The sequence below is a fragment of the Palaemon carinicauda genome, chromosome 14, assembly GCF_036898095.1.
Source record: "Palaemon carinicauda isolate YSFRI2023 chromosome 14, ASM3689809v2, whole genome shotgun sequence".
Lineage (NCBI taxonomy): Eukaryota > Metazoa > Arthropoda > Malacostraca > Decapoda > Palaemonidae > Palaemon > Palaemon carinicauda.
The window spans coordinates 40,618,521-40,642,563 of NC_090738.1; the positions used below are offsets into that span (position 1 = coordinate 40,618,521).

Genomic DNA, 24,043 nt, shown 5'->3' on the forward strand with positions numbered 1-24,043 from the left:
CTTCCCCCCCTCACTCTTAAATTATAACTACTGACTTAACAATTCAATGCCCATTCTAGCTTAAGCTGATGTCATATTCATATTAAATGACGAAGGCTCGTATTTATGAAGAAACAAAATATACATATAATGTGTTTACTTCTTAGCAAAAAGAAAGATTTTTCAAAGGAAAAAGATTCATGTGAGCCTACTATTTTATAGGAATGACAACATTCAATTTTGATCAGCATGCACTTTTATTACAAATCCCTATTATGAAATGTAAAAATATTAAAAATTAATTGAACTTTGTGACATTTCTCAATCTATGGTCATAAAGGGTTTTATTCATATGTGAGATTACACTTTCAGGGCCAATAAAAATCAAAATAATAATGAAATGCTTTATCAAAACATAATTGAAAGGCGAGAATAACGATTGAAACTAAAATGATGATTATTGTGTAAATTTCTTAGCCATAAAAACAATTTTGAAAATTTATTAAAGATTACATTATTTAGCATTACAGTATTATATTATTATTGGTCACAACAAGAAGTCCATTTTTCCACCTGACATTAGAGTATAGTCAATAGTGAACCTGCTCTTTTTAGCCATGGAAAACTTGAAAACTTACCAAATTCGGAGGAGGCGTAGGTAGATTAATATTAGCAATGTTCGGCTCTTTGCCGTTTTGTACTAAGGCCACCATTTTCAAGGCTACAAACAACCCAGCCTTATCCAAATAGCCTTTGCCACCAGGATCACTGAGGTCCCATATCTGAAAAAAAAATAAAAGATGTCAGTTTATAAAAGCTAAAACATCATTACTAAAACTGTGTCACCAGAAATATAAATTAATGAGTTATCAAAACAAAAGAGGTTTAAATAAACTCTTATGTCAAAGTATGAGAAAGTCAAGTAAGTTTAATGTAAGGCTTGATTTCAATGACAATAAATATTGCTTAAAATCATGTGCAAAAGACTAACACATTGTATATCATAAAACTACACAGCAACTGACACTATATCTTAATTTCTCCTGTCTATATTTCAAACAAGTTTTTCGTTGATGGAATTCGAGTAAGCCATAGCCTTTCAGCCTTTTACAAGCCACTGCCTGAGGGCTGACTACCCATGAAAACTTGGCTATGGTCACCTTCATAATGCTGACATCATCCAGTAACACACTACGGTGGAATTAGAGAGTCCAAACCCTCAGCCATCCTTCTCCACTACTTCTCAAAGTCTCTCTTCAGAAAAAGTAACATGGACCCTAACACCAACACGTTCCAAAGTGCCAACATTATCTCTGGCCGAATTCATTGAGAGAGTAAGGACACAATGGCATATTTCTTCAGCTACCCATTGGTCCACTGGTTGGCTATCTGAATTGCAAAAGAGTTGCTGGCCTTTCCACCAGACAGCATTAACCTACAGTACTTTGCCAAAGACTTGAGTGTTGACAACCTCATTGTCCTAGCAAAGTACTTTACCTTGCCTGACTAGTTAAGCCAAAATACCACCTGGAGAGAGGCCAAAGCAGATGACTTCCTGGCCAAGGAAGTGACTAGTACCTTGAGTCTCTCCAGGGAGAGGTTTGACATCAATGCCCACAATAAGATCAACAAGAGGCAGCGCTGGAGCAGTAGCCTCCAGCACACGAGTGACAGAAGACATCTTAAATGGATTGGCTAGAGGCAAGTAAACCCCGTAATCTTCAAAACTTGAGCATTTGCCTTCTCCAAGACCATGCCATCAAGTTCAGACCACAGTACTTCCAGATAAGGCCTCAAACCTTAAGAAAAGCCTGAAAGCCTCTCAATGACCGAAGCCCCCCGGAAACAGGCATTGTGGCAGCCTCACCAGGTTCATTGCACTCACAACTGAATAACAAGAACCTTCAGGGAGCAATCCAACTCAGATCCCATCAACTCCATTGGTACCCAACTTTTTCCTGAAAGCCCTAAGCCCTTTTGTCCCTTGAAAAGGCCAAAGGCATATCAACCCACTTGGAGGATCGTTCTATCCCCCTAGAGAACAATCACTGCGATCTTACAATGAAACCAGGAATGGTCAAGGGGGCTGGAGGTGGGTGAATGGTCCAAATAGGTGCTAAAAAACACAGCAGAGTGGGGTACCAACCACACATTGACTCGAGACTACGATCCCACCTGCGAGAACACGTAGGGGAAGTCAGATATATAGCAACTTCTAACTTTGTGGTACCTAAGTACACTGTGACGTGGAAAAGATCAAGGAAGGCCTCCAATGCCCAGGAAGGGAGGAGGAGGATACACTCAAAAGCTCAACACTCACCTGGCATACAGCACAGTACTGGGACTGCTCACCTGCTGACAGTGGCTGTTTTTACACCAGCTCCATACTCAGATCAACCAACCCTGAGGGTACCAGTCACAGGGTGAGACAATACACGCACACTTTTGAAAGGCAAGAAAAATTGCAGGTAACCCTAGATTCTTTGATTTTAGCCTTCTTCTTGGAGTAATACTACTGTACTTCTTAAGCAAAGAAGTGTCAGAAGAGGAGGAGGAGGAGGAACAGCATACTCCTATCATCTTCCCATTGCCAATCATCCTCAAAGAGAGTGCAGCATAGGTGTCAAGGGCTGAACGACCAACAATACCAGTGCTCCCATCGAGGAAGAAGTTACAGGAGCTACTCCCAAATACAACTACTGTCATTGCACTATCACTCAGAGGGGGTTGTCAATGGCACAGGGGACAGACACTGTGGCCATATACAAAGCAGGAGACTTGAAAACAACCACATGAGCCCTCAAAGCACTAACACAGCTTTTACTTGGAATGCCTAACAAAGGCCACAACTTCTCTAGATAAAACTTGTCATCACCAGTCTGCAGGGATACGGGACAGTCTAGGAGCCGTACTGGAGTAAATCCCTCACTGGGAGGGAAATACACCTCACCATGTTCAAAACTACGCACTAATGTAGAGATCACGTACCTCCATTCCACACTTGTGCTCTTCATGGGCTGAGCCCAAGGAATAGCCATAGTAGAGGGGAGGGTCGAAACTGAGAAGCATAAGGAAGGAATATAAAAAGCTCATTTGGGCATCAACTTCTGATGGACTCCATCAGAAGGTGCTGGAAAAATCTTCTTGGACGTCTTCTTTTTTTCCAAATTTAGCCCACTGTTCGGAAGACCATTACCAAAACTTATCAAAGTATGACTTCAAATAGGCATGGACTCCTACACAAGGCACAAAATACATGGGGGTTAACAAGTCTTGCTCATAAAACTACCAAAATCTGTACCTCTCCTCGGCCAATTGTGCATTTCACACCTATGTTCCGTGTTAGCAAAGTATCCCAACAGCCAAAAACTATGCAAACCAAACAGTTACATACAAGAAAAAAAAAATAAATAAATAAAAGATCCAAACAGCCAGAATACAAAGGAAGAGCAGCAGTAGTATAAAGTACAAGTACTTGCTGCAGTCAAAGCCAAAAGTAGGCATGCACGTTGGCAGACTGTACACCTCTCACCCCCTTTCGTTAAGCTACGATGCCATGTTAAAGATTACACAGCAGTTTCTGATAGTCCTCCTTGATAAAATGATGAAGGTTTGTATTCGCGCTAAAATAACTAATACTAGTCTGTTAAAAAATAATATTAACTAGATGTCCCTTTCAAATGTTGGGTGACCTACCGACAAGAGGAACCTCCTAAATTGGATAGATCTCTGGAGAGACCAGGAGCCAAGAAACATTCATACTTCAACTTCACCTACAGATAAGAGTCAAGGAAGGAAGAAAAAAAGGTGACCTTTCTTACAATCCCCGAAGATAAAAAATATAAGTTGAATATACAGACAGAATGATTTCTTTAATAGAAACTGTAATAGCCCTTCCTATAGTGTTGATCAATTCTACTTCAAGTGGTTGCAACCTCACCATCCTTGTGAGTTAAGGTCTATCTACTGAGGCATCAGCAGCCATTGCCTGGCCCTCCTTAGTTCTAGCTTGGGTGGAGAAGGGGCTTGGTCGCTGATCATACATGCTCAGTCACTAGGGTATTGTCCTGCATGATAGGGCAATGTCAATGGTCCCTTGCCTCTGCCACTCATGAGCGGCCTTTAAAACCTGTTTAGATACTAGAACATACTAAAATCTGGTAAAAAAAAAAAAAGATGTCTCAAATTATGTATTATCACTGAATAAACTAAAGATAAAATCTACAATACTAGAGGAAAACATAAAAATTATAGAGCACAGAAACATTAAAAAAATTTTGTTGACAAGATTTGTACAACTTTGACACAGAAATAATACAACTGATAGAAGGGCCTTTAATGCAAAAAGTTTAAAAACTATATGTTACTGTAGTTTTTACTACCTGATATTAAAGTACCTATCTTGAAGATTGCACTGCAAGAATGTAATTTGTGACAAATAAGGTTTTTCAAAGGGAAGTAACTGATACAGTAGTACATAATTACAATCACTTGAAAACAAATATTGATAAGAAACAGCTAGTCAGAAAAACACGAAATATGTAAGAAACTGAACAAAGGTCCAAAAGAATAGTCCAGTATTCGTAAAAAAATGGATTACACAAAGACCTGTATCAGATGGGAATTAGGCAGAATGTGCCCAGGGTAGAGAGGTGTTGGAAAGATTTCATTTCAAGTCTACCTCCATGAATGGAAAAGCTAACAAAGAAAATGGGATGGAGAAATAGATATGATTATGTTGCAACTATCCACACGTCATGTGTACGTGCATATGTATGATTTCATGTACACTTTTTCTGAACCAAAATACCTTGCACTATAATGACCTTAATAATAATCTTAATTGAAATGTTATCAAATCATCAGATAAGAGTATAGTGAGCTAAGGGATTTAGGAAGATATCTAAAGTGACATTATATAAATATTAAACCCTACCAGACACTTGTTCTTTATTATAAGTGAGAATAAACCTTAGCCACTAGTCTATCTTACAGCAACAGCACAATAAACAACAACAGTATTAGGATTTAATTGGAGTTGACTGATATGTATATGACTATACCTGCTGCTTATCACTATAAACAACTTCATTACCTCAGTCACCTCTTCTTGAGCCTTATCCACAAGTTAAAAATCAAGGTTATTTGACCACAAGGGTAATGTACACTAAAGATCTGTGAACTTTTCTTGAGTTTAGTTCCAATACTAATTACTTTGAGGTTTAATCAATCACTGAGACAACTGTTCCCTTCTCATCAAGTTAACATAAGATTATAAATTAAAGATGCTGTAATCAAATAAACGGATGCCGATCAAAATCCCGAATGTCAGAACCCTGAAACATTGAAATCCCGAATGTATCGGAAACATTGAAATCCAGAAGGTCAAAACCTCGAAAACCGTACTTTCTGAAGTGGCTGTTTTGACGAGTTCTAACTGCTTAGAAATGTACTGTTTCTTTTCCTTCATCTATGTTTTCAATTTACTCAATATGAACGAATTGGCTATTGTTACTTTTTAATTTAGAAATTTTGTGTGGTACAGTATTTTCGAATAAGTACAGACGCTCCCCAACTTACGAACGAGTTACGTTCCGAACGATCGTTCGTAAGTTCAAACTGTTCGTAAGTTGCTTCAGTGCCATATTTTGTATTATAATTTATGTTTAAGGCATATACAGTACTGTATAAGTATATTGAAGGTTTATATAAGTATGTTTAAGGCTTGTATAAGTAACCTGTATTGGTTTGTACTGGAAAAAACATTTAATAAAATGGAGAGAATACGTACAGTACTGTACTACGTATGTTAGAGAGAGAGAGAGAGAGAGAGAGAGAGAGAGAGAGAGAGAGAGAGAGAGAGAGAGAGAGAGAGAGAGAGAGAGAGAGAGAGAGAGAGAGAGAGAGAGAGGTTAGTTTACTGAATTGTTTTATTTCAATTTTGACCGACGGAATCATTCTTTGTAGAGTATACGTCACGTATCTTGTGACGTCATGTATTTGGCGGAAGCGCGCTGACAAACTGAATGATTTCCTTTCATTATGTTGCCGAGTAATCTTATTACAGAATTCTCATAATCGAAACACCGAGTAACGATATCAAGTGTTTTAGTGGTCTGTATCATTAGTTATGAGATTAGTAGCCTACAACTTACCGTAAAGTTAAGAAAAAAAAAAAGTCTGATGTTATATTTCTTCTGGCGGAAGGCGAGAGGCAAATCAAGTGATTTTCTTCCGATCCGTTACTATTCCCATAATCGAAACATCGAATAAGGATATAAAGAATTTTTTAATATTTTCAAAGAAATATGAAGACTTAACTGCATTAAAAATCGAAATACGAGAGAGAGAGAGAGAGAGAGAGAGAGAGAGAGAGAGAGAGAGAGAGAGAGAGAGAGAGAGAGAGAGAGAGAGAGAGAGAGAGAGAGGTGGGGGGTTGCGTATTCCGTTTATAACTAATAATAAGGTCTATCAACGAACTGTATGGAAAATGTGATACCCTATAATATATTAGCGCTGTTGTAATATTCACTATGAAGAGATTTCGAATATCAAGAAAATTATATAAATCAGTGTTATTCGTACTATATGTGCGCATAATCGTAATACTGCAGCGTCACCTTGAGATCAGCTGATCTCCCAACCAAAAGTAAATCAAAAGTAATTGTTGATTATTGAAATGCTCAAGAAATTAAAAAAAAAAAATATGAACGTGCTTTAATAAACCACAATTAAACACAATAATGTCTAATGAAATATGAAGGCTTAATATTGAACGAAAAATTGAATACTGTATGAAGCTTTAGAATTAACTACCCGTATGCGATTGACAGAGCGAGCACACACACACACACACACACACACACACAGAAAGAGCTACAATGATTTCGCATGATACCTAATAATAAGAACTGTAGGGAAACTGATTTTCTGTAACATATTGGCGCTGATGTAATATTCATCTTGAAGATATTTCTAATATGTTAAGAAATAAAAAAAAAATGCCAAAAGTCTGATGACGTTATATTTCTTCTGGCGAAAGGCGAGAGGCAAATCAAGTGGTTTTCTTCCGATCCGTTACTATTCCCTTAATTGAAACATCGAATAAGGATATAAAATTTTTTTTAACAATTTTCAAAGAAATGTGAAGATTTAACTGCATTAAAAATCAAAATACGGAGAGAGAGAGAGAGAGAGAGAGAGAGAGAGAGAGAGAGAGAGAGAGAGAGAGAGAGAGAGAGAGAGAGAGAATTTAACTTGAAATGAAATCTACGGATGTTTACGAACATGTTTGGACTTCCTTCAATTTGTGTTCGTATGTACCGTTGTTCGTAACTCGAATGTTCGTAAGTAGGGGAGCATCTGTAATTACATACAAACATTATAAATACTGTACTATATTGTGAAAAGGAAATGAATGGAAGTTAAAAATAACTACAGATACAGAAAGTCCTCAACTTGCAAACTTAATAGGGTCCAAAAGCTGTTTGTAAATCAAATTTAGTTAAATTTTGGGCTAGGGTAAGCTTCACCTAACTAACGCCTACAATTTTTAGCTGCAAAAGTGAACAAATTATCCTGTTTCATAGTGCAAATATCTTCTTGCTTCCTTCATGAAATTAAATGTTTTATCACAGAATTTCATTCAGCTTTTCAGAAATATCTGAGATTTACGATTTCAGTTTGATTTGTGTTGGTATCTCCGACTGTTTCTATGTCCCTCACTTTCTATAAACCGGACGCCTGAAATAATTCTTTAGTATACTTGACAAATGCTTTTATACAGTAATATCCAATGCACTTACTTTACTCAGAATGTTATCATTTAGTCCTGATTTCTTTAAGAAACCAGCAGCTGGTCCAGCCTGAATAGTACCAACTCCTGTTGGGTCAACTTTTCTGTACCATGATTCGAAGATACCTGCCTGGTCTCCCGCCACCTGAAAGAAGAGAAAGACAAGCTTTATGAGAAGCAGTGTGTCGAGAGCATTTCCGCAGCATTCGGGCCGTCAAGACAACAACCAAGAACAGGTATTTACTCATCGCATAACATCTTGGGAACCTCCTACATACCAAGTAGTCATATGAATGTTCAATGATTACCCTACTTGGAGAAACCAAACTAAGGACTGTAATAGTCTTTCAAAAGAATATCTAGTTCAGTAACATAATACATTATTCCTAAACTAAGCATATTATATGTTTAAAAGAAAAAAAATTAAAAAACAAGATAGAAAATAATGGGTAATTATCACAACTTGATAAATTATTTATCACCTAAAACCATAGATGAAGTAATGTGTTTTGCAGATACTATACAACAGGCTACATACCTTGAAAAACTACAAGAAAATCTAAACAGAAACATAGCATCCTAAATCAAACCACTGTTCTATATTATTGGATAGTGCCATAACCTCTGTACCATGGTCTTCCACTGTCTTGAGGTAGAGTTCTCTTGCTAGAGGGTACACTCAGGCTCACTTTTCTATCTTAATTCTCTTCCTCTTGTTTTTTTAAGTTTTTATAGTTTATATATTATATATCTAATTCAATGTTATTACTGTTCTTAGAATATTTTATTTTGATGTTTCACTACCCCTCTAGTAGTTTATTCATTTCCTTATTTCTCTTCGTCACTAGGCAATTTTTCCCTGTTGGAGCCCTTGGGCTTATAGCATCCTGCTTTTCCAACTAGGGTTGTAGCTTGGCTTGTAATAATAATAATAATAATAATAATAATAATAATAATAATAATAATAATAAACGTGGCTATAATGATAAAAGTGACATAGCCACTTAACTGTTCTCTGTTAATGTAAACAAACACTGTTCTGGATATTGAAAAACAAAGTAAACATTCAAATGGGGACTATCAGATTTTAAAAGCTTTATTAAACTAGACAATGCTACTTATAAGAAAGTTTTAATAAAAAAATATATTAAGACTGATTTAATGTTCCTATAAAGATTATTTAGACTTAACATTCCAAATTTCTTCTGGTTTTCTTTAAAAAATATTGAATGGGACACTAATATTGATCTCATGAAATCTACATCACAAGCATACTATATATTGTTTGTAACATCCTTTAATAACTAAATGCATGATGTTATAAAACAAACAAGTTCATATATGTAATGTATGTATACATACAGTATTGTAAAGAATACTAAATGAATTATGTACATGCATAACTAGCCAATATTTAGTAATTTTAGGAACCAGCAAGCAAAAAGAAAGGACAACCGTTTTGCGTCGCCAATTCACGGCTCCAGATTGATCTGGTAATACCACCAAGACCCATTGTCATTCACAGAGAGATTCTTTCCATATTATGTTGCGTGACTGGGAACATCAGTAATGAGTGGTCACAGTAACTAGACCAATCCTATTTACTTTGTAGGTAGTAGGTTGGCAAGGGCATCAGCCACCTGTTGAGATACTACCATTAGAGTGTTATGGGGTCCTTTGACCAAACAGAACTACATTGGATCCTTCTTTCTGGTTACAGTTAATTTTCCTCTTTGCCTACACATACACTGAATAGTCTGGCCTATTCTTTACATATTCTCCTCTGTCCTCATACACCTGACAACACTGAGATCACCAAACAATTCTTCTTCACCCAAGGGGTTAACTACTGCACTATAATTGTTCAGTGGCTACTTCCTTCTTGGCAAGGGTAGAAGAGGCTCTTTTGCTATGGTAAGCAGCTCTTCTAGGAGAGGGACCCTCCGAAATCAAACCATTTTTCTCTTGTCTTATGTAGTGCCATAGCCTCTGTACCATGGCCTTCCGCTGTCTTGGGTTAGAGTTCTCTTGCTTGAAGGTAAACTCGGGCTCACAACTCTATCTTATTTCCCTTCCTTTTGTTATGTTTTATAGTTTATGAAGGAAATATCTATCTTAATGTTGTTACTCTCCTTAAAATATTTTATTTTTCCTTTTTCCTGCCCTCAATGGGCTATTTTCCAAGTTGGAGCCCCTCGGCTTATAGCATCCTGCTTTTCCAACTTGGGTTGTAGCTTAGCAAGTAATAATAATAATAATAATAATAATAATAATAATAATAATAATAATAATAATAATAATAAATCCTGTTTACTTTACTTAAAAAAAAAGTTAAACAAAAAATCAATAGCTTCCACATTTACCCAACATTCACATGCTATTCTTTCTTAAGAGTAAATGATTTGGCGATAGCTTTAAAAAGTTGTTTGTTTCCCTTATCAGCAAAATATGGCTTTCTTACCTGCAGTAAAATAGGTGGGCACAATACAGTGCAAGGATAAATTATGGCAATCATATCAGAGAACTGATTCATTAATAAATTCTCTTTTATTATGACAATGTTCACCTCCACCTCTCTCGACTTTAATTTGGCAAAGCCGTTATCAGTAACAACGCTAATCCACTGACAATACTCGGAAGTTACTACGAGAGGTTTTTCCTTCTTTTTTCTTGAACGTAAACAGAATACTCGACTTCCACTGGGTTGGTCTAAAGGTTTTCATCTTTAAGTACTAATCATATCATTGAATAGATCAATTTCTTACTACACTACTGTATTATGAATCACCTTGTTCTCGTACCTTAGCTTCTTCGTTTCTCTACTTAAGTTTATGTGGGCATCAACATTGCTGTATTGTAGTGTATTGTATGAATATTATGTATATAGTACAGCACTAACTTCCCTGTACTGTACTGCATTTACGTTATCTTCAATCATACTAAATATTTCTTCTTCCCCTCTTTAATATAACATCTATAACTAGTGCCTAAATAAAGCCACATCACACAAGAAAGGTAATACTTCAACATCCTTGGCACCACTCTCTAAGATACTAAAACTTGCTGTAGAGCCCTCAATAGGGCTCACACTCCATCGTACAAATGGGCCTCATGCTACATAAGCTGACCAACATTTTATTGGGGAAGAGGGACGCGTTTCTCCTCTATTCCGTCACCCTCATAATTGGAAGGCTCCGGTATCAAAGAACCTTAGTGTCCTTTTGATTACATTATGTTATCAAGAGGGCATGCACACGTGGTGTCAGCAGCAGCTTCATCTGGTAAAGACAAGACGTGTGCAGAACATGTACGATTCTCTTCCCTGTCTTTTTTTGTATACATTGAAGTTCACTAATCATCAAAGTAGCAAAGTGGCTACAATTACGTGTACAGGGTTTTATTCAACGTGATGTCAGTCATAGCCATCCAGATATTTTTCAATAGGAACAAATTGTCGTTGTAACAAGATGGGCAAATAAAACATACCGGTATCTTATGAACAGGGAGGGATCATGCAGTTCTTTCTTCATCCTTATAATTAACTCATTTTACTGATACTTTGGGATCATGCAGTTCTTTCCTCATCCTTATAATCAACTCATTTTACTGATACCTTGGGAGCATAGCTTTCTGATATATTACCTTATGACTCAGAAGGTTAGATAATGATAAAAATCCTCGAATCTCCAAACTCTCTACCATCCAAAGAGGCATGGAGACCAGTAACACGTGTCATTCAACCATTCACAAAAGACTGTACACCTAGATGCTTTTCTGCCCAGAAAGAGCTTGGGTTATTAAACAAAATATTGGAAAGCTATCATAGGTCCTAGGGAGAACATCAACAACCTTGTAGACAAAGTCCTGATGTCAACAAAGAGAAATAAACTGTAATCTACTGTACTGTACAACAGTACATAAAAAATTAAACGCATGAAATAGAAATACAAAAACATAAAATAATATATAATCACAATTAAATGTTTACTCAAAAGCAAAGAGCTCTTACAAAACCTTCAGTCTTAAAATAGCCATCTGAAAGCTTAATTTTAAAAAAGATGTTTGAACACACGACTATTTAGTTTTCTATTTTCTCAGTATTTCTCTAATCTACTCTTGAATATTTTTCAAGATAAAGATACCCCATACCTTACAGGTATTTACAGATACTCTTTCAAGAGAAATCAACCTACACTCACTGGTATCAATATAACCTCAGAAAAACATACGCAAAAGAGACGCATCCCAACTAAATAAAATAACACTCAATTTCTTAAAACCATGTGAACAGATGTACCTTTCAAAAACAAACTGAACACCTGTGAAAACACCTTGTTCGAAGGTCACATTAGAACATGTTACCATTCAATATCATGAAACACATGCAGTCATTAAGACCTATGCGGCCAAGATAACGATTTCATATGAGCTTAGGAAAGGTTGCTTCAAAGATAAACACTTTTACAGTACTTCAAAGTCAATCAATCAAGTCATTACCTGAAGTTCAAAAAATTTACTTCAATATTCATGGATAAGAATAACTTTCCTCACTCCACTTGATGCACTGGAAACTCATCAAGGCTCAAGATCCACTAACTTATAGTTCTTTCCATTTGTGAAGGCTCCCTTAAGCTACAATTCATATGTTCGAGCAAATTGCCATACAAAAACTACATCGCAGTAATAGGTAAAGTAGAGCTAGATACATTCGTAGAGGCTTTTAATCTTTGGAAGCTAAGCAGTGAAAAACTCATTAGAAGAGTTAAATTTGGATGTCCTGTATAGAAAACATAGTCACACCCTAAAATTAAATAACAGTGAGCCTCTGGCAAAGTAACTTATGTCTTGACTGTATGATTAGGGTGATACTGAAGTTGTATGATTTTTTAGATGTACTACTGGTAGCAGAGGGGCAAAGGAAAGGAAGCTTAACTATCATCGAAGATGTATGCCATCGGAGGCTTTATTTGACAGACAAGCAGTTCACTTTAAGGAGTGACAAACAGTCTGGGAGACACTCGTTGGATAAACACATTAAGGTTAAGATAAAATAGTATGTCGGATGATGAAGTTGTCTTCTTTCTACGGCATATCGTATATCAATCTAGATCAATACAAAAAACAAGTCTCCTGAAGCCTTCTCCCAGTCCTTCTGTGATGCCACATGTCAAGACCATCAGCCATCATTTACTCTCACCAAAATGTTATTTTCATTAGTAAAATAAATTTTTGAATATACTTACCCGATGATCATGTAGCTGTCAACTCCGTTGCCCGACAGAAATCTAAGGTCGGGATACGCCAGCGATCGCTATACAGGTGGGGGTGTACATCAACAGCGCCATCTGTGAGTAGGTACTCAAGTACTTCTTGTCAACAAGAACTCAATTTTCTCCTCGGTCCACTGGTTCTCTATGGGGAGGAAGGGAGGGTTCTTAAATTCATGATCATCGGGTAAGTATATTCAAAAATTTATTTTACTAATGAAAATAACATTTTTCAATATTAATCTTACCCGATGATCATGTAGCTGATTCACACCCAGGGTGGTGGGTGGAGACCAGCATACATGTTAACAAAGAAGCTAAGTATCCCGTATTTCATTTTAGCAGTTATTCAAAATAACAAACATAAAATAAATAAGTACCTGGTAAGGAAGTCTACTTGAACTATTACTCTGCCTTTTTTAAGTACGTCTTCCTTACTGAGCCTAGCGGTCCTCTTAGGATGCTGAACGACTCCTAGGTGCTGAAGTATAAAGGGCTGCAACCCATACTAAAGGACCTCATCACAAACTCTAACCTAGGCGCTTCTCAAGAAAGAATTTGACCACCCGCCAAATCAACCAGGATGCGGAAGGCTTCTTAGCCTTCCGTACAACCCAAAAAACAACAATAAAAAGTATTCAAGAGAAAGATTAAAAAGGTTATGGGATTATGGGAATGTAGTGGCTGAGCCCTCACCTACTACTGCACTCGCTGCTACAAATGGTCCCAGGGTGTAGCAGTTCTCGTAAAGAGACTGGACATCTTTGAGATAGAATGATGCGAACACTGACTTGCTTCTCCAATAGGTTGCATCCATAACAATCTGCAGAGAACGGTTCTGTTTGAAGGCCACTGAAGTAGCGACAGCTCTAACTTCATGTGTCCTTACCTTCAGCAAAGCAAGGTCTTCTTCCTTCAGATGAGAATGTGCCTCTCTAATCAGAAGCCTGATGTAGTAAGAAACTGCGTTCTTAGACATCGGTAGAGAAGGCTTCTTGATAGAACACCATAAAGCTTCTGATTGTCCTCGTAATGGCTTTGACCGTCTTAAATAGTACTTAAGAGCTCTTACTGGGCAAAGTACTCTCTCTAGTTCGTTCCCCACCAAGTTGGACAGGCTTGGGATCTCGAACGACTTAGGCCAAGGACGGGAAGGAAGCTCGTTTTTAGCCAGAAAACCGAGCTGCAAGGAACATGTAGCCGTTTCAGATGTAAAACCTATGTTCCTGCTGAAGGCGTGGATCTCACTGACTCTTTTAGCTATTGCTAGGCAAACGAGGAAAAGAGTTTTTAATGTGAGGTCCTTAAAAGAGGCTGATTGGAGCGGTTCTAATCTTGATGACATTAGGAACCTTAAAAACACGTCTAGGTTCCAGCCTGGTGTGGATAACCGACGTTCCTTTGAGGTCTCAAAAGACCTAAGGAGGTCCTGTAGATCTTTGTTGGTGGAAAGATCCAAGCCTCTGTGGCGGAAGACCGCTGCCAACATACTCCTGTAACCCTTGATCGTAGGAGCTGATAGGGATCTTACGTTCCTTAGATGTAACAGGAAGTCAGCAATCTGGGTTACAGTGGTACTGGTTGAGGAAACTGCATTCGCCTTGCACCAGCTTCGGAAGACTTCCCATTTAGACTGATAGACTCTGAGAGTGGATGTCCTCCTTGCTCTGGCAATCGCTCTGGCTGCCTCCTTCGAAAAGCCTCTAGCTCTTGAGAGTCTTTCGATAGTCTGAAGGCAGTCAGACGAAGAGCGTGGAGGTTTGGGTGTACCTTCTTTACGTGAGGTTGACGCAGAAGGTCCACTCTTAGAGGAAGAGTCCTGGGAACGTCCACTAGCCATTGCAGTACCTCGGTGAACCATTCTCTCGCGGGCCAGAGGGGAGCAACCAACGTCAACCGTGTCCCTTTGTGAGATGCGAACTTCTGAAGTACCCTGTTGACAATCTTGAACGGCGGGAACGCATACAGGTCGAGATGGGACCAATCCAGCAGAAAGGCATCCACGTGAACTGCTGCAGGGTCTGGAATCGGAGAACAATACATCGGGAGCCTCTTGGTCATCGAGGTAGCGAATAGATCTACGGTGGGCTGCCCCCACAGGGCCCATAGTCTGCTGCAAACATTCTTGTGAAGGGTCCACTCTGTGGGGATGACCTGACCCTTCCGGCTGAGGCGATCTGCCATGACATTCATATCGCCCTGAATGAACCTCGTTACCAGCGAAAGCTTTCGATCTTTTGACCAAATGAGGAGGTCCCTTGCGATCTAGAACAACTTCCTCGAATGAGTCCCTCCCTGCTTGGAGATGTAAGCCAAGGCTGTGGTGTTGTCGGAATTCACCTCCACCACCTTGTTTAGCTGGAGGGACTTGAAGTTTATCAAGGCCAGATGAACTGCCAACAACTCCTTGCAATTGATGTGAAGTGTCCTTTGCTCCTGATTCTATGTGCCCGAGCATTCCTGTCCGTCCAGTGTCGCACCCCAGCCCGTGTCCGATGCGTCCGAGAAGAGACGGTGGTCGGGGGTCTGAACAGCCAATGGTAGACCTTCCTTGAGAAGAATGCTGTTCTTCCACCACGTTAGAGTAGACCTCATCTCTTCGGAAACAGGCACTGAGACCGCCTCTAGCGTCATGTCCTTTCTCCAGTGAGCAGCTAGATGATACTGAAGGGGGCGGAGGTGGAGTCTCCCTAACTCGATGAACTGGGCCAGCGATGAAAGTGTCCCTGTTAGACTCATCCACTGCCTGACTGAACATCGGTTCCTTCTCAGCATGCTCTGGATGCATTCTAGGGCTTGATTGATCCTTGGGGCCGACGGAAAAGCCCGAAAAGCTCGACTCTGAATCTCCATACCTAGATAGACAATGGTCTGGGATGGGACGAGCTGGGACTTCTCTATATTGACCAGGAGGCCCAATTCCTTGGTCAGATCCATAGTCCATCTGAGATTCTCCAGACAGCGACGACTTGTTGGAGCTCTTAAAAGCCAGTCGTCTAAATAGAGGGAGGCTCTGATGTCTGCCAAGTGAAGAAATTTCGCAATATTCCTCATCAGTCTGGTAAACACAAGAGGTGCCGTGCTTAGGCCAAAGCACAGGGCTTGGAACTGGTACACAACCTTTCCAAAGACGAACCTTAGGAAAGGTTGGGAGTCTGGATGGATGGGGACGTGAAAGTACGCGTCTTTCAGGTCTAACGAGACCATCCAGTCCTCCTGCCTGACCGCTGCTAGGACCGACTTCGTCGTCTCCATCGTGAACGTCTGCTTGGTGACAAAAGCATTGAGAGCACTGACGTCCAGCACCGGTCTCCAACCTCCTGTCTTCTTCTCTACCAGGAAGAGACGGTTGTAGAAGCCCGGGGATTGAAGATCCCGGACTATGACTACCGCTTCCTTTTGTAGCAAGAGCGACACCTCTTGTTGCAACGCTAGCCTCTTGTCCTTCTCCTTGTAGTTGGGAGAGAGGTTGATGGGAGATGTAGCTAGAGGGGGACTGCGGCAGAACGGAATTCTGTATCCCTCCCTTAGCCACTTCACAGACTGAGCGTCTGCACCTCTGCTCTCCCAAGCTTGCCAGAAGGTCTTGAGTCTGGCTCCCACTGCTGTCTGGAGAGGAAGGCAGTCAGAACTTGCCTTTTGCGGACTTGGAACCCTTCTTGGACTTGCCACGGTGACTGTCGGCACGGGTACCTCCTCTGCTGGAGGTTCTACCACGAAAGGGCAGGATGAACCTAGTTGCAGGTGTGTCTACTGCTGCAGGGCGGAAGGGTCTAGGCACGGAAGGTAAGGTTTTAGCCTTACGTGCGGAAGATGCCATAAGATCATGGGTATCCTTCTGGATAAGCGAGGCAGCCATCCCCTTGATCAGCTCCTCCGGAAACAGACACTTGGAGAGAGGAGCAAACAACAACTCTGACTTCTGGCAAGGAGTGATACCAGCCGGTAAGAAGGAGCAAAGATGTTCTCTCTTCTTAAGCACTCCCGACACGTACGAAGCCGCAAGTTCACCAGACCCATCCCGAATGGCTTTGTCCATGCTAGACATGATCAGCATGGCAGAGTCCTTATCCGAAGGGGAAGTCTTCCTGCTTAAGGCTCCCAAACACCAATCGAGAAAGTTGAAGATCTCGAAGGCACGAAAGACTCCCTTCAACAGATGATCCATATCAGAAAAGGACCAGCAGATCTTCGATCGTCTCATAGCCAACCTGCGGGGAGAGTCAACCAGACTTGAGAAGTCGCCCTGGGCAGAGGCAGGAACTCCCAAGCCGGGTTCCTCTCCCGTGGCATACCAGACGCTCGACTTGGAAGCAAGCTTGGTAGGCGGAAAGATGAAAGCAGTCTTTCCCAGTTGCTTCTTGGAATGCAACCACTCTCCCATAACCCTCAAAGCTCTCTTAGATGATCGTGCGAGAACAAGCTTGGTGAAGGCAGGAGCAGCAGACTGCATGCCCAGAGCAAACTCGGAGGGAGGAGAGCGAGGGGTTGCAGACACAAACTGCTCTGGATACAAGTCCCTGAACAAGGCAAGGACTTTACGAAAGTCTAAGGAGGGAGGCGTAGACTTGGGCCCTTCAAAGTCAGAGTGCGGTTCATCCAAATGTGCAGCTTCGTCATCTGATACTCCATCATCCGAAAGCTGAGTAGGAAGTGGCAAAGGCAGAGCAGAAAGCTGAACGGCTGAATCCGGCATTACGGGTGCATGCGTAGCTGCTGCGGATCCAACATCATGCCGCTGCTGGTCAGTCTGCGAGCTGGCAACAACAAAAGCAGAGTGCTGGTGCGTGGGAGGGGTTGCGGTGGGTTGCGGAGCATGCTGTATGGTATGCGGAGCATGCCGCATGGGTTGCGGAGTATACCGCATAGTGTCAGAACCCGGCAGCACTACAGCACCTTCCCACTGCTGATGCGGTAGCTCACGCATGTCAACGGATGGTGCGACAAGAACATGCGTCTGGCAGAGTGGACTGCGCATCGGTGGTGGAGCTCTCACAGGTGGAGTGTGGGAGTAGGCAGCCGCAGTATCTGCTGAGCGCACAACCTCGGCGGGTTGTAGGTTAACAGGTGCAGTGTTAACCTTCTCAGCATGATACTCCTGCATGAATGCCGCAAGCTGAGACTGCATAGTCTGCAGCATGGACCACTTAGGGTCTACCGTGGTTGGAGCAGCAACAGATGGAGCAGTAGCCTGTTGTGGAACCACTCTACCTCTCTTGGGAGGTGTGCAGTCATCGGATGACTGCGGCGAGTCCGAACTGACCCAGTGGCTACACCTGGGCCGTTGGACTCGCTCGGAAGGGACCTTACGTTTGAACGGTCGTGAAACCTTGGTCCATCGTTTCCTCCTGGAAACTTCTTCCACAGACGAGGAATGTAAGGGCTCATTCGTCTGTTTGTGGATGGGACGATCTTTGACAGATACGTCCGCAACCACTGAGGATACATCCGTGCGCTGATCAAGGCCTGCCGAACCCTTTGGTCCTTCGACATTGCTTCTCCCCTGGGCTTGGGAGCTTGCAAGAGGTCCCGGACTGGGAGGACGACTGGCACGCACAGATGTACCCTCATGCGCAACACTGACACTGACACTTTTCACATCACTAGCACTGATAACACTTCCCACTGCACTTTTCGTTTTCAGCTCTTTGACATCTGCCAAGAGCTGATTACGGTCATTAGCCAATGACTCCACTTTGTCACCGAGAGCCTGAATGGCACGCATCATATCCGCCATGGATGGCTGAGCACTAGTAGCAGGTTCGGGAGTCACCACTACAGGGGAAGGAAAAGGTTGAGGGGCATGGGGAGAGGAAAAATCCACAGAGCGAGAAGAACTCCTCCTGATTCTCTCCTTCTCTAACCTACGTGCATTTTTAAGGAATTCGTTAAAATCGAATTCCGAAAGCCCAGCGCATTCCCCACATCGATCTTCCAATTGACAGGATTTACCCCTACAATTGGAACAAACGGTGTGAGGATCTATAGAGGCCTTCGGAAGACGCCTAGCACAAGCCCTAACGCTACACTGCCTGTACTTAGGGACTTGAGACTGGTCAGACATCTTGAATTTTAGAAGTAGTCAAGGGGGAATTCCAAAATCTAGCAAAGTTCGTTAACAATTAATCCAAATTAATTCCAAAAGCTTGCTAAGCTAATGATAAAGCTTCCTGAATAGCGAAGGCTAAACTCTAGAGTGAATACATCACCAAATCGTGAACAACAACTCCAGAATCAACAGCGTATCCAAAAAGGTCTTGCCGGCGGCACGACAGAGGAAAAATTGAGTTCTTGTTGACAAGAAGTACTTGAGTACCTACTCACAGATGGCGCTGTTGTGTACACCCCCACCTGTATAGCGATCGCTGGCGTATCCCGACCTTAGATTTCTGTCGGGCAACGGAGTTGACAGCTACATGATCATCGGGTAAGATTAATATTGAAAATTTGTCTTTTCCAGGGATTAATAGGTTGTACTATTTCATCACGCTGAAAAATATGCCCTACTCTGTACAGAATTTAAGACAGGTGACCAGATCATGTAGGGTATGTGCCAAGTGCAAAGTAAACTTTCATCAACCAGAGAAGGCTTATTTCATTAAAGCTACTCAACCATTTCAAAGACAATCGCTGCCAAGCACAAATAGCTCTCATCCTTTTCTCAAATATTGTCGATGAGTAATTCGGGGTCTCCTTTTCTTTTTTCTTGGAGCAAACATGACTGTTTCATTCTCATTACCTGTCTCTATATTTAGAATGCCTGCCTATATCCACTCAGACAGAGAAGAACATTTTTTGAGCAAAGAATTGCAACATTTTTTTTATTAAGAAAGGAATTGCTTACAGCCATACCACAAGCTATAATGCCCATAGTAATGGCTATGGAGAGCAGTTTAGGAAAACAATATGAAAGGCTATTATAGTACAGTAGAATGAACCTGAAGTCGCATGGTCTACCAATTCAATACTAGCAGGATGGGCTACTGTACTTGACGCTCTACGCTTTCCACTCGGTAAGCTCATTATTGAGTCCAGCAATTGATACTATACCACACGAAAGGCTCTTGAACTATCCATGTCAATCTTCCACAGGAACATCTGTGCCTTCTTGATTATGCTAGTCTCAGCACTATCTTCCTAGCGCATCACATTTGGATGAATGAGAGACCTATTGGTTGAAGTGAAGCTCCTTGAAGCAAATACACATTACTGTATGCCCATATTACCCACCGAAATGGAGAGAGGACTACGATATTCACTAGACATTTAGCCCAATGAAGACGCTCGTTTGTATCACATTCCCAGACATCCCCATGGATGGGACTAAGGTTTAAAGGCCGCTCATGATTGGCAGAGGCAAGGGACAGTGACATTGCCCTAGCAAGAGATGCTTCAACATTTGGAGAGCTCCTTGATACAACCATAACTGAAGAATGTGATCTAGACATATATGTCGACCACATAATCGGCTCCATCGGGATGAATGTGGTGAAAATGAAGTGTAGGAGAATACTTTGGACGTACTGTAGTACTGGTAATATAAAGTTTGATAACAGAATTGGTTGTTTACTTTCCAACTTTTCTGTTTTGTTTGGTTATTGTATACAGTAGTAATGTTTTCTTACTGTACTGTTGCGCAACCTAGTTCTTATATTGCATTTGTTTTATTTTTACATATTTCTTGTTTCAAGCATACAGAGTTAGTATGAATTCATGATAAATAAAGCCCCGAGATAAGGTTTGTGTTTATCACTACATACAATAAATTGCTGTGGATATGAGACCCTACACAAACTCACTCATATATGTACTGCACAGTAAAGGCCTTTTAATAAGCAGTATTGTAGTTTATTAAACTGATCAATAAGAAAACAATCATTTCAAAAACAAGTTTTACTTAGCTATATAAACCAGTCTTTGACATATGGATATGGGTCTTCAGTAGAGCTAAAACTGCCACTGAATCTTTAACAATGTAGTAGGGTGATGACAGGTGGAACAATGGGTAAGCCCCACCTACCTGCATGTCACAGAGTAGCCACTTTTGTCCATAAGCCCCAGACTTAGAAGGACAGTTGATGTGGCAAATCTAATCTAAAGGACTTAAGTTTACAGAGACAGGAAAATTTCAAATTACTTTTAAAATTTGTATGTGTTCCTACATATATGCAAATAGGGAGACTCAATCATTATTGGGAGTCTCCCTAAAACCAAACTGGAAAGTTCTTTTTATTCCTTAATGATCACAAACAGGAGCAGGGATTGAGACTCCAACATCATCCAAACGATACTCATAGGAACATGCGTAAAAGCTTTCTCTCACCCAGTGTTTATTTAAAAAGAAGGCGGGACTAGATCATATAAAACCTATCTCCTTAACCAGGAGACAACATTAGGAGTGTCAAAGTTTACACATCAAGAGAAATGTTTGGTAAGACACCATCCCAACATCTACCTTGCTAGGAGAAGGCAGGAGTTGCTTCTCAGCAGACGTAGTCGACCGAAATGGTGCAACATGCCTCAACTTACAAGCATTAAATATCCAATCAGCGTGAAATGGTTGCAGCTTATGCAGTCCCTCAAGGGGGAGCCACAAAAGACATAGAAGAGCCACTTATTCTAATCTCGCGACTTATGACGAACGTGTCAATTTAGGAGAGATGAATAGTGGTCCTGTGAGGGAGCCGGAACTATTACAAAACCACCGAGCAGCTATCTATCTCATGACCTAAGGAAAGGGGTCCATGGGACTGTGAGAAACATCTGTATGGTACAGAGAGGATAAAGTGGTGTGAAACCTTCACACCCAACCTTCAGCTAGTAAGTACACTGACAGGTGAACTGGAAGGCTACTGACAGAGCTAGGGACTAGGCATGTGATTTCATCCTTGAGATGGCAGAGGTATGCACTAACAAGTTGCATCAGCAAGCAAATGGTCTCACCAGCCAGAAAGAACCTTGTATGGCCACTCCCTTCTTGTTCCTGCTGGAGGTAATGATAAAGCTGTGTTACTTGCATCCTATGAATTAGCACTACAAGACCTTAAGATGACACCAGGGATTTTAATGTAAACTTTTATGGAGGAAAGGATTGATTAGGCCCCAAACTAGTGATCAAGACTGACCGATACTGTGTCTCTCAACTACAAAATTAATTCACCCCAAAGAAAATGATTAAAACAAGACAAAGCACATGATGAGCAATTAAAAAATATTTTTCTACGTACTTGAAGATCAATTTGTATGTTATATACCTTCCTGTTACCCTTCAAGTCATGATATTGCTTCATTCTAAAAGCTATTGCTAAATATGGTTACTACCCATCATGACCTATCTCATCCTAACCTAACAAGACCTAAGCATCTATACATGACCTAAGGTTATCTCTAACCTCTACCAACAGTGAAGTACCACCGATTCATTAAAACAAAAACTACCCAAAAATATAAAGGTCATATGCTAGCCTCTAAAAACCATGAGGATCAGAGACAACATTGATGATGGAGATGATAAGCTACACAGGCCTGTCAGAAATCACAAATTTTAAGTAATTTGTATTTTTCCTAACAGTACTTACCTCAAACTACTTTCTTAGGAGTATCTGGGATCTCCTCCCTATCCGACCAAGAATTTTGCCTAGTTCCCCCTATCTCCGTTTCTCTTGTTGGGTCGCCCTGTGGTGGATGGATACTCACCCTGAGGCGACCCTGGGTCAGCTCACGAGTGTGTGCTGCTAGGTCTGACTCGTCAATAAGCATCTGGTCACGGCGTAGATAACATCTCGCCGCTCTCTCACATCCCGTGCGACCCGCCTTTGTGTTACCACATGTTTCCTTTGTGCTTCCCCATCCCTTTGTGCCTTATCATTCACATTCTTTCACTGTGTTACAGGTGTTGTTTGGTGTTTCAGTGCTTTCCTTATGGAATCCCAGCGTCGCTGTGTAAACCTAACAACAACGATTAAATTTCTAGAATAATATGTTAACCCTTTTACCCCCAAAGGACGTACTGGTACGTTTCACAAAAGCCATCCCTTTACCCCCATGGACGTACCGGTACGTCCTTGCAAAAAAATGCTTTAAAAATTTTTTTTTTTCATATTTTTGATAATTTTTTGAGAAAATTCAGGCATTTTCCAAGAGAATGAGACCAACCTGACCTCTCTATGACAAAAATTAAGCCTGTTAGAGCAATTTAGAAAAAGTATACTGCAAAATGTGATGGGATAAAAATAACCCCTTGGGGGTTAAGGGTTGGAAATTTCCAAATAGCCCGGGGGTAAAAGGGTTAACAAGCACAATATTTTGATGGTCTAGAGTGCATATTGAAGACTTCCTTTTACTGTACAGTACATAGACAAAATATAAAACCATTTTTAAAAATTTAGTGTGCAAAAATTTTGATTATTTAAAGGGAGGTTAAGACTGTGCATAAAAGGGAGTTGGAATAATGAATAGTGTGCAATATAGCTACAGCTTAATAGTATGTAAAAAAAAAATAATTCTGTGCCTAGAATTACTCAAATTCACTTGGCAAAATCTTCCCATTAAAAATAGCCAAAGCCAGGCTATTATCAAAATAAGTTAATAAGTTAATAAACTAAGGTTGTGAATAAAATATTGAGTAAACTTGAAGAACTGTACTACTGTGCTTGATAAATCCTTACCCATCTGCCTTAGCTAATAAACATCAAACCCGACCATTTTACACAAACCCAACTTGGAACACTATGGCCCAACAACTGGTCTAAAAATCTACGATGAAAAGTACTGTATTCATAACCTCTCGACACTTCCGATTTTCTTAAATATTTTCTTACATGTAACCTTTGCAGCAAAGGTAGCTTGGCGTCCACCAGTCAGGGACGTTACCACATCGGCCACCACAACCCTGGGCAATATGTACCATAAGAAAGTGGTTGATTACGAGCTTTTTTTTTCTTTAAAAATGTGACGCTTTTTTTTTCTTTAAAAATGTGACACTTTAGTTTTTCTTAAAAAC

At 40.6% G+C, this 24,043-nt stretch overlaps 1 protein-coding gene across 4 annotated transcripts in view; it reads right to left on the reverse strand.

The window, feature by feature from the left end:
- Eps-15 (Epidermal growth factor receptor pathway substrate clone 15) overlaps positions 1-24,043 on the reverse strand; it is a 111,553-nt gene that overhangs the window by 85,944 nt on the left and 1,566 nt on the right. For all 4 annotated transcript variants that reach the window (XM_068387017.1, XM_068387018.1, XM_068387016.1 and 1 more), the window contains exons 2-3: positions 7,785-7,919; positions 618-761 (exon numbers count right to left, since the gene is read on the reverse strand). In XM_068387017.1, coding sequence (XP_068243118.1) covers positions 618-761; positions 7,785-7,919 — 279 coding nt within the window. The remainder of the gene's footprint in view (positions 1-617; positions 762-7,784; positions 7,920-24,043) is intronic.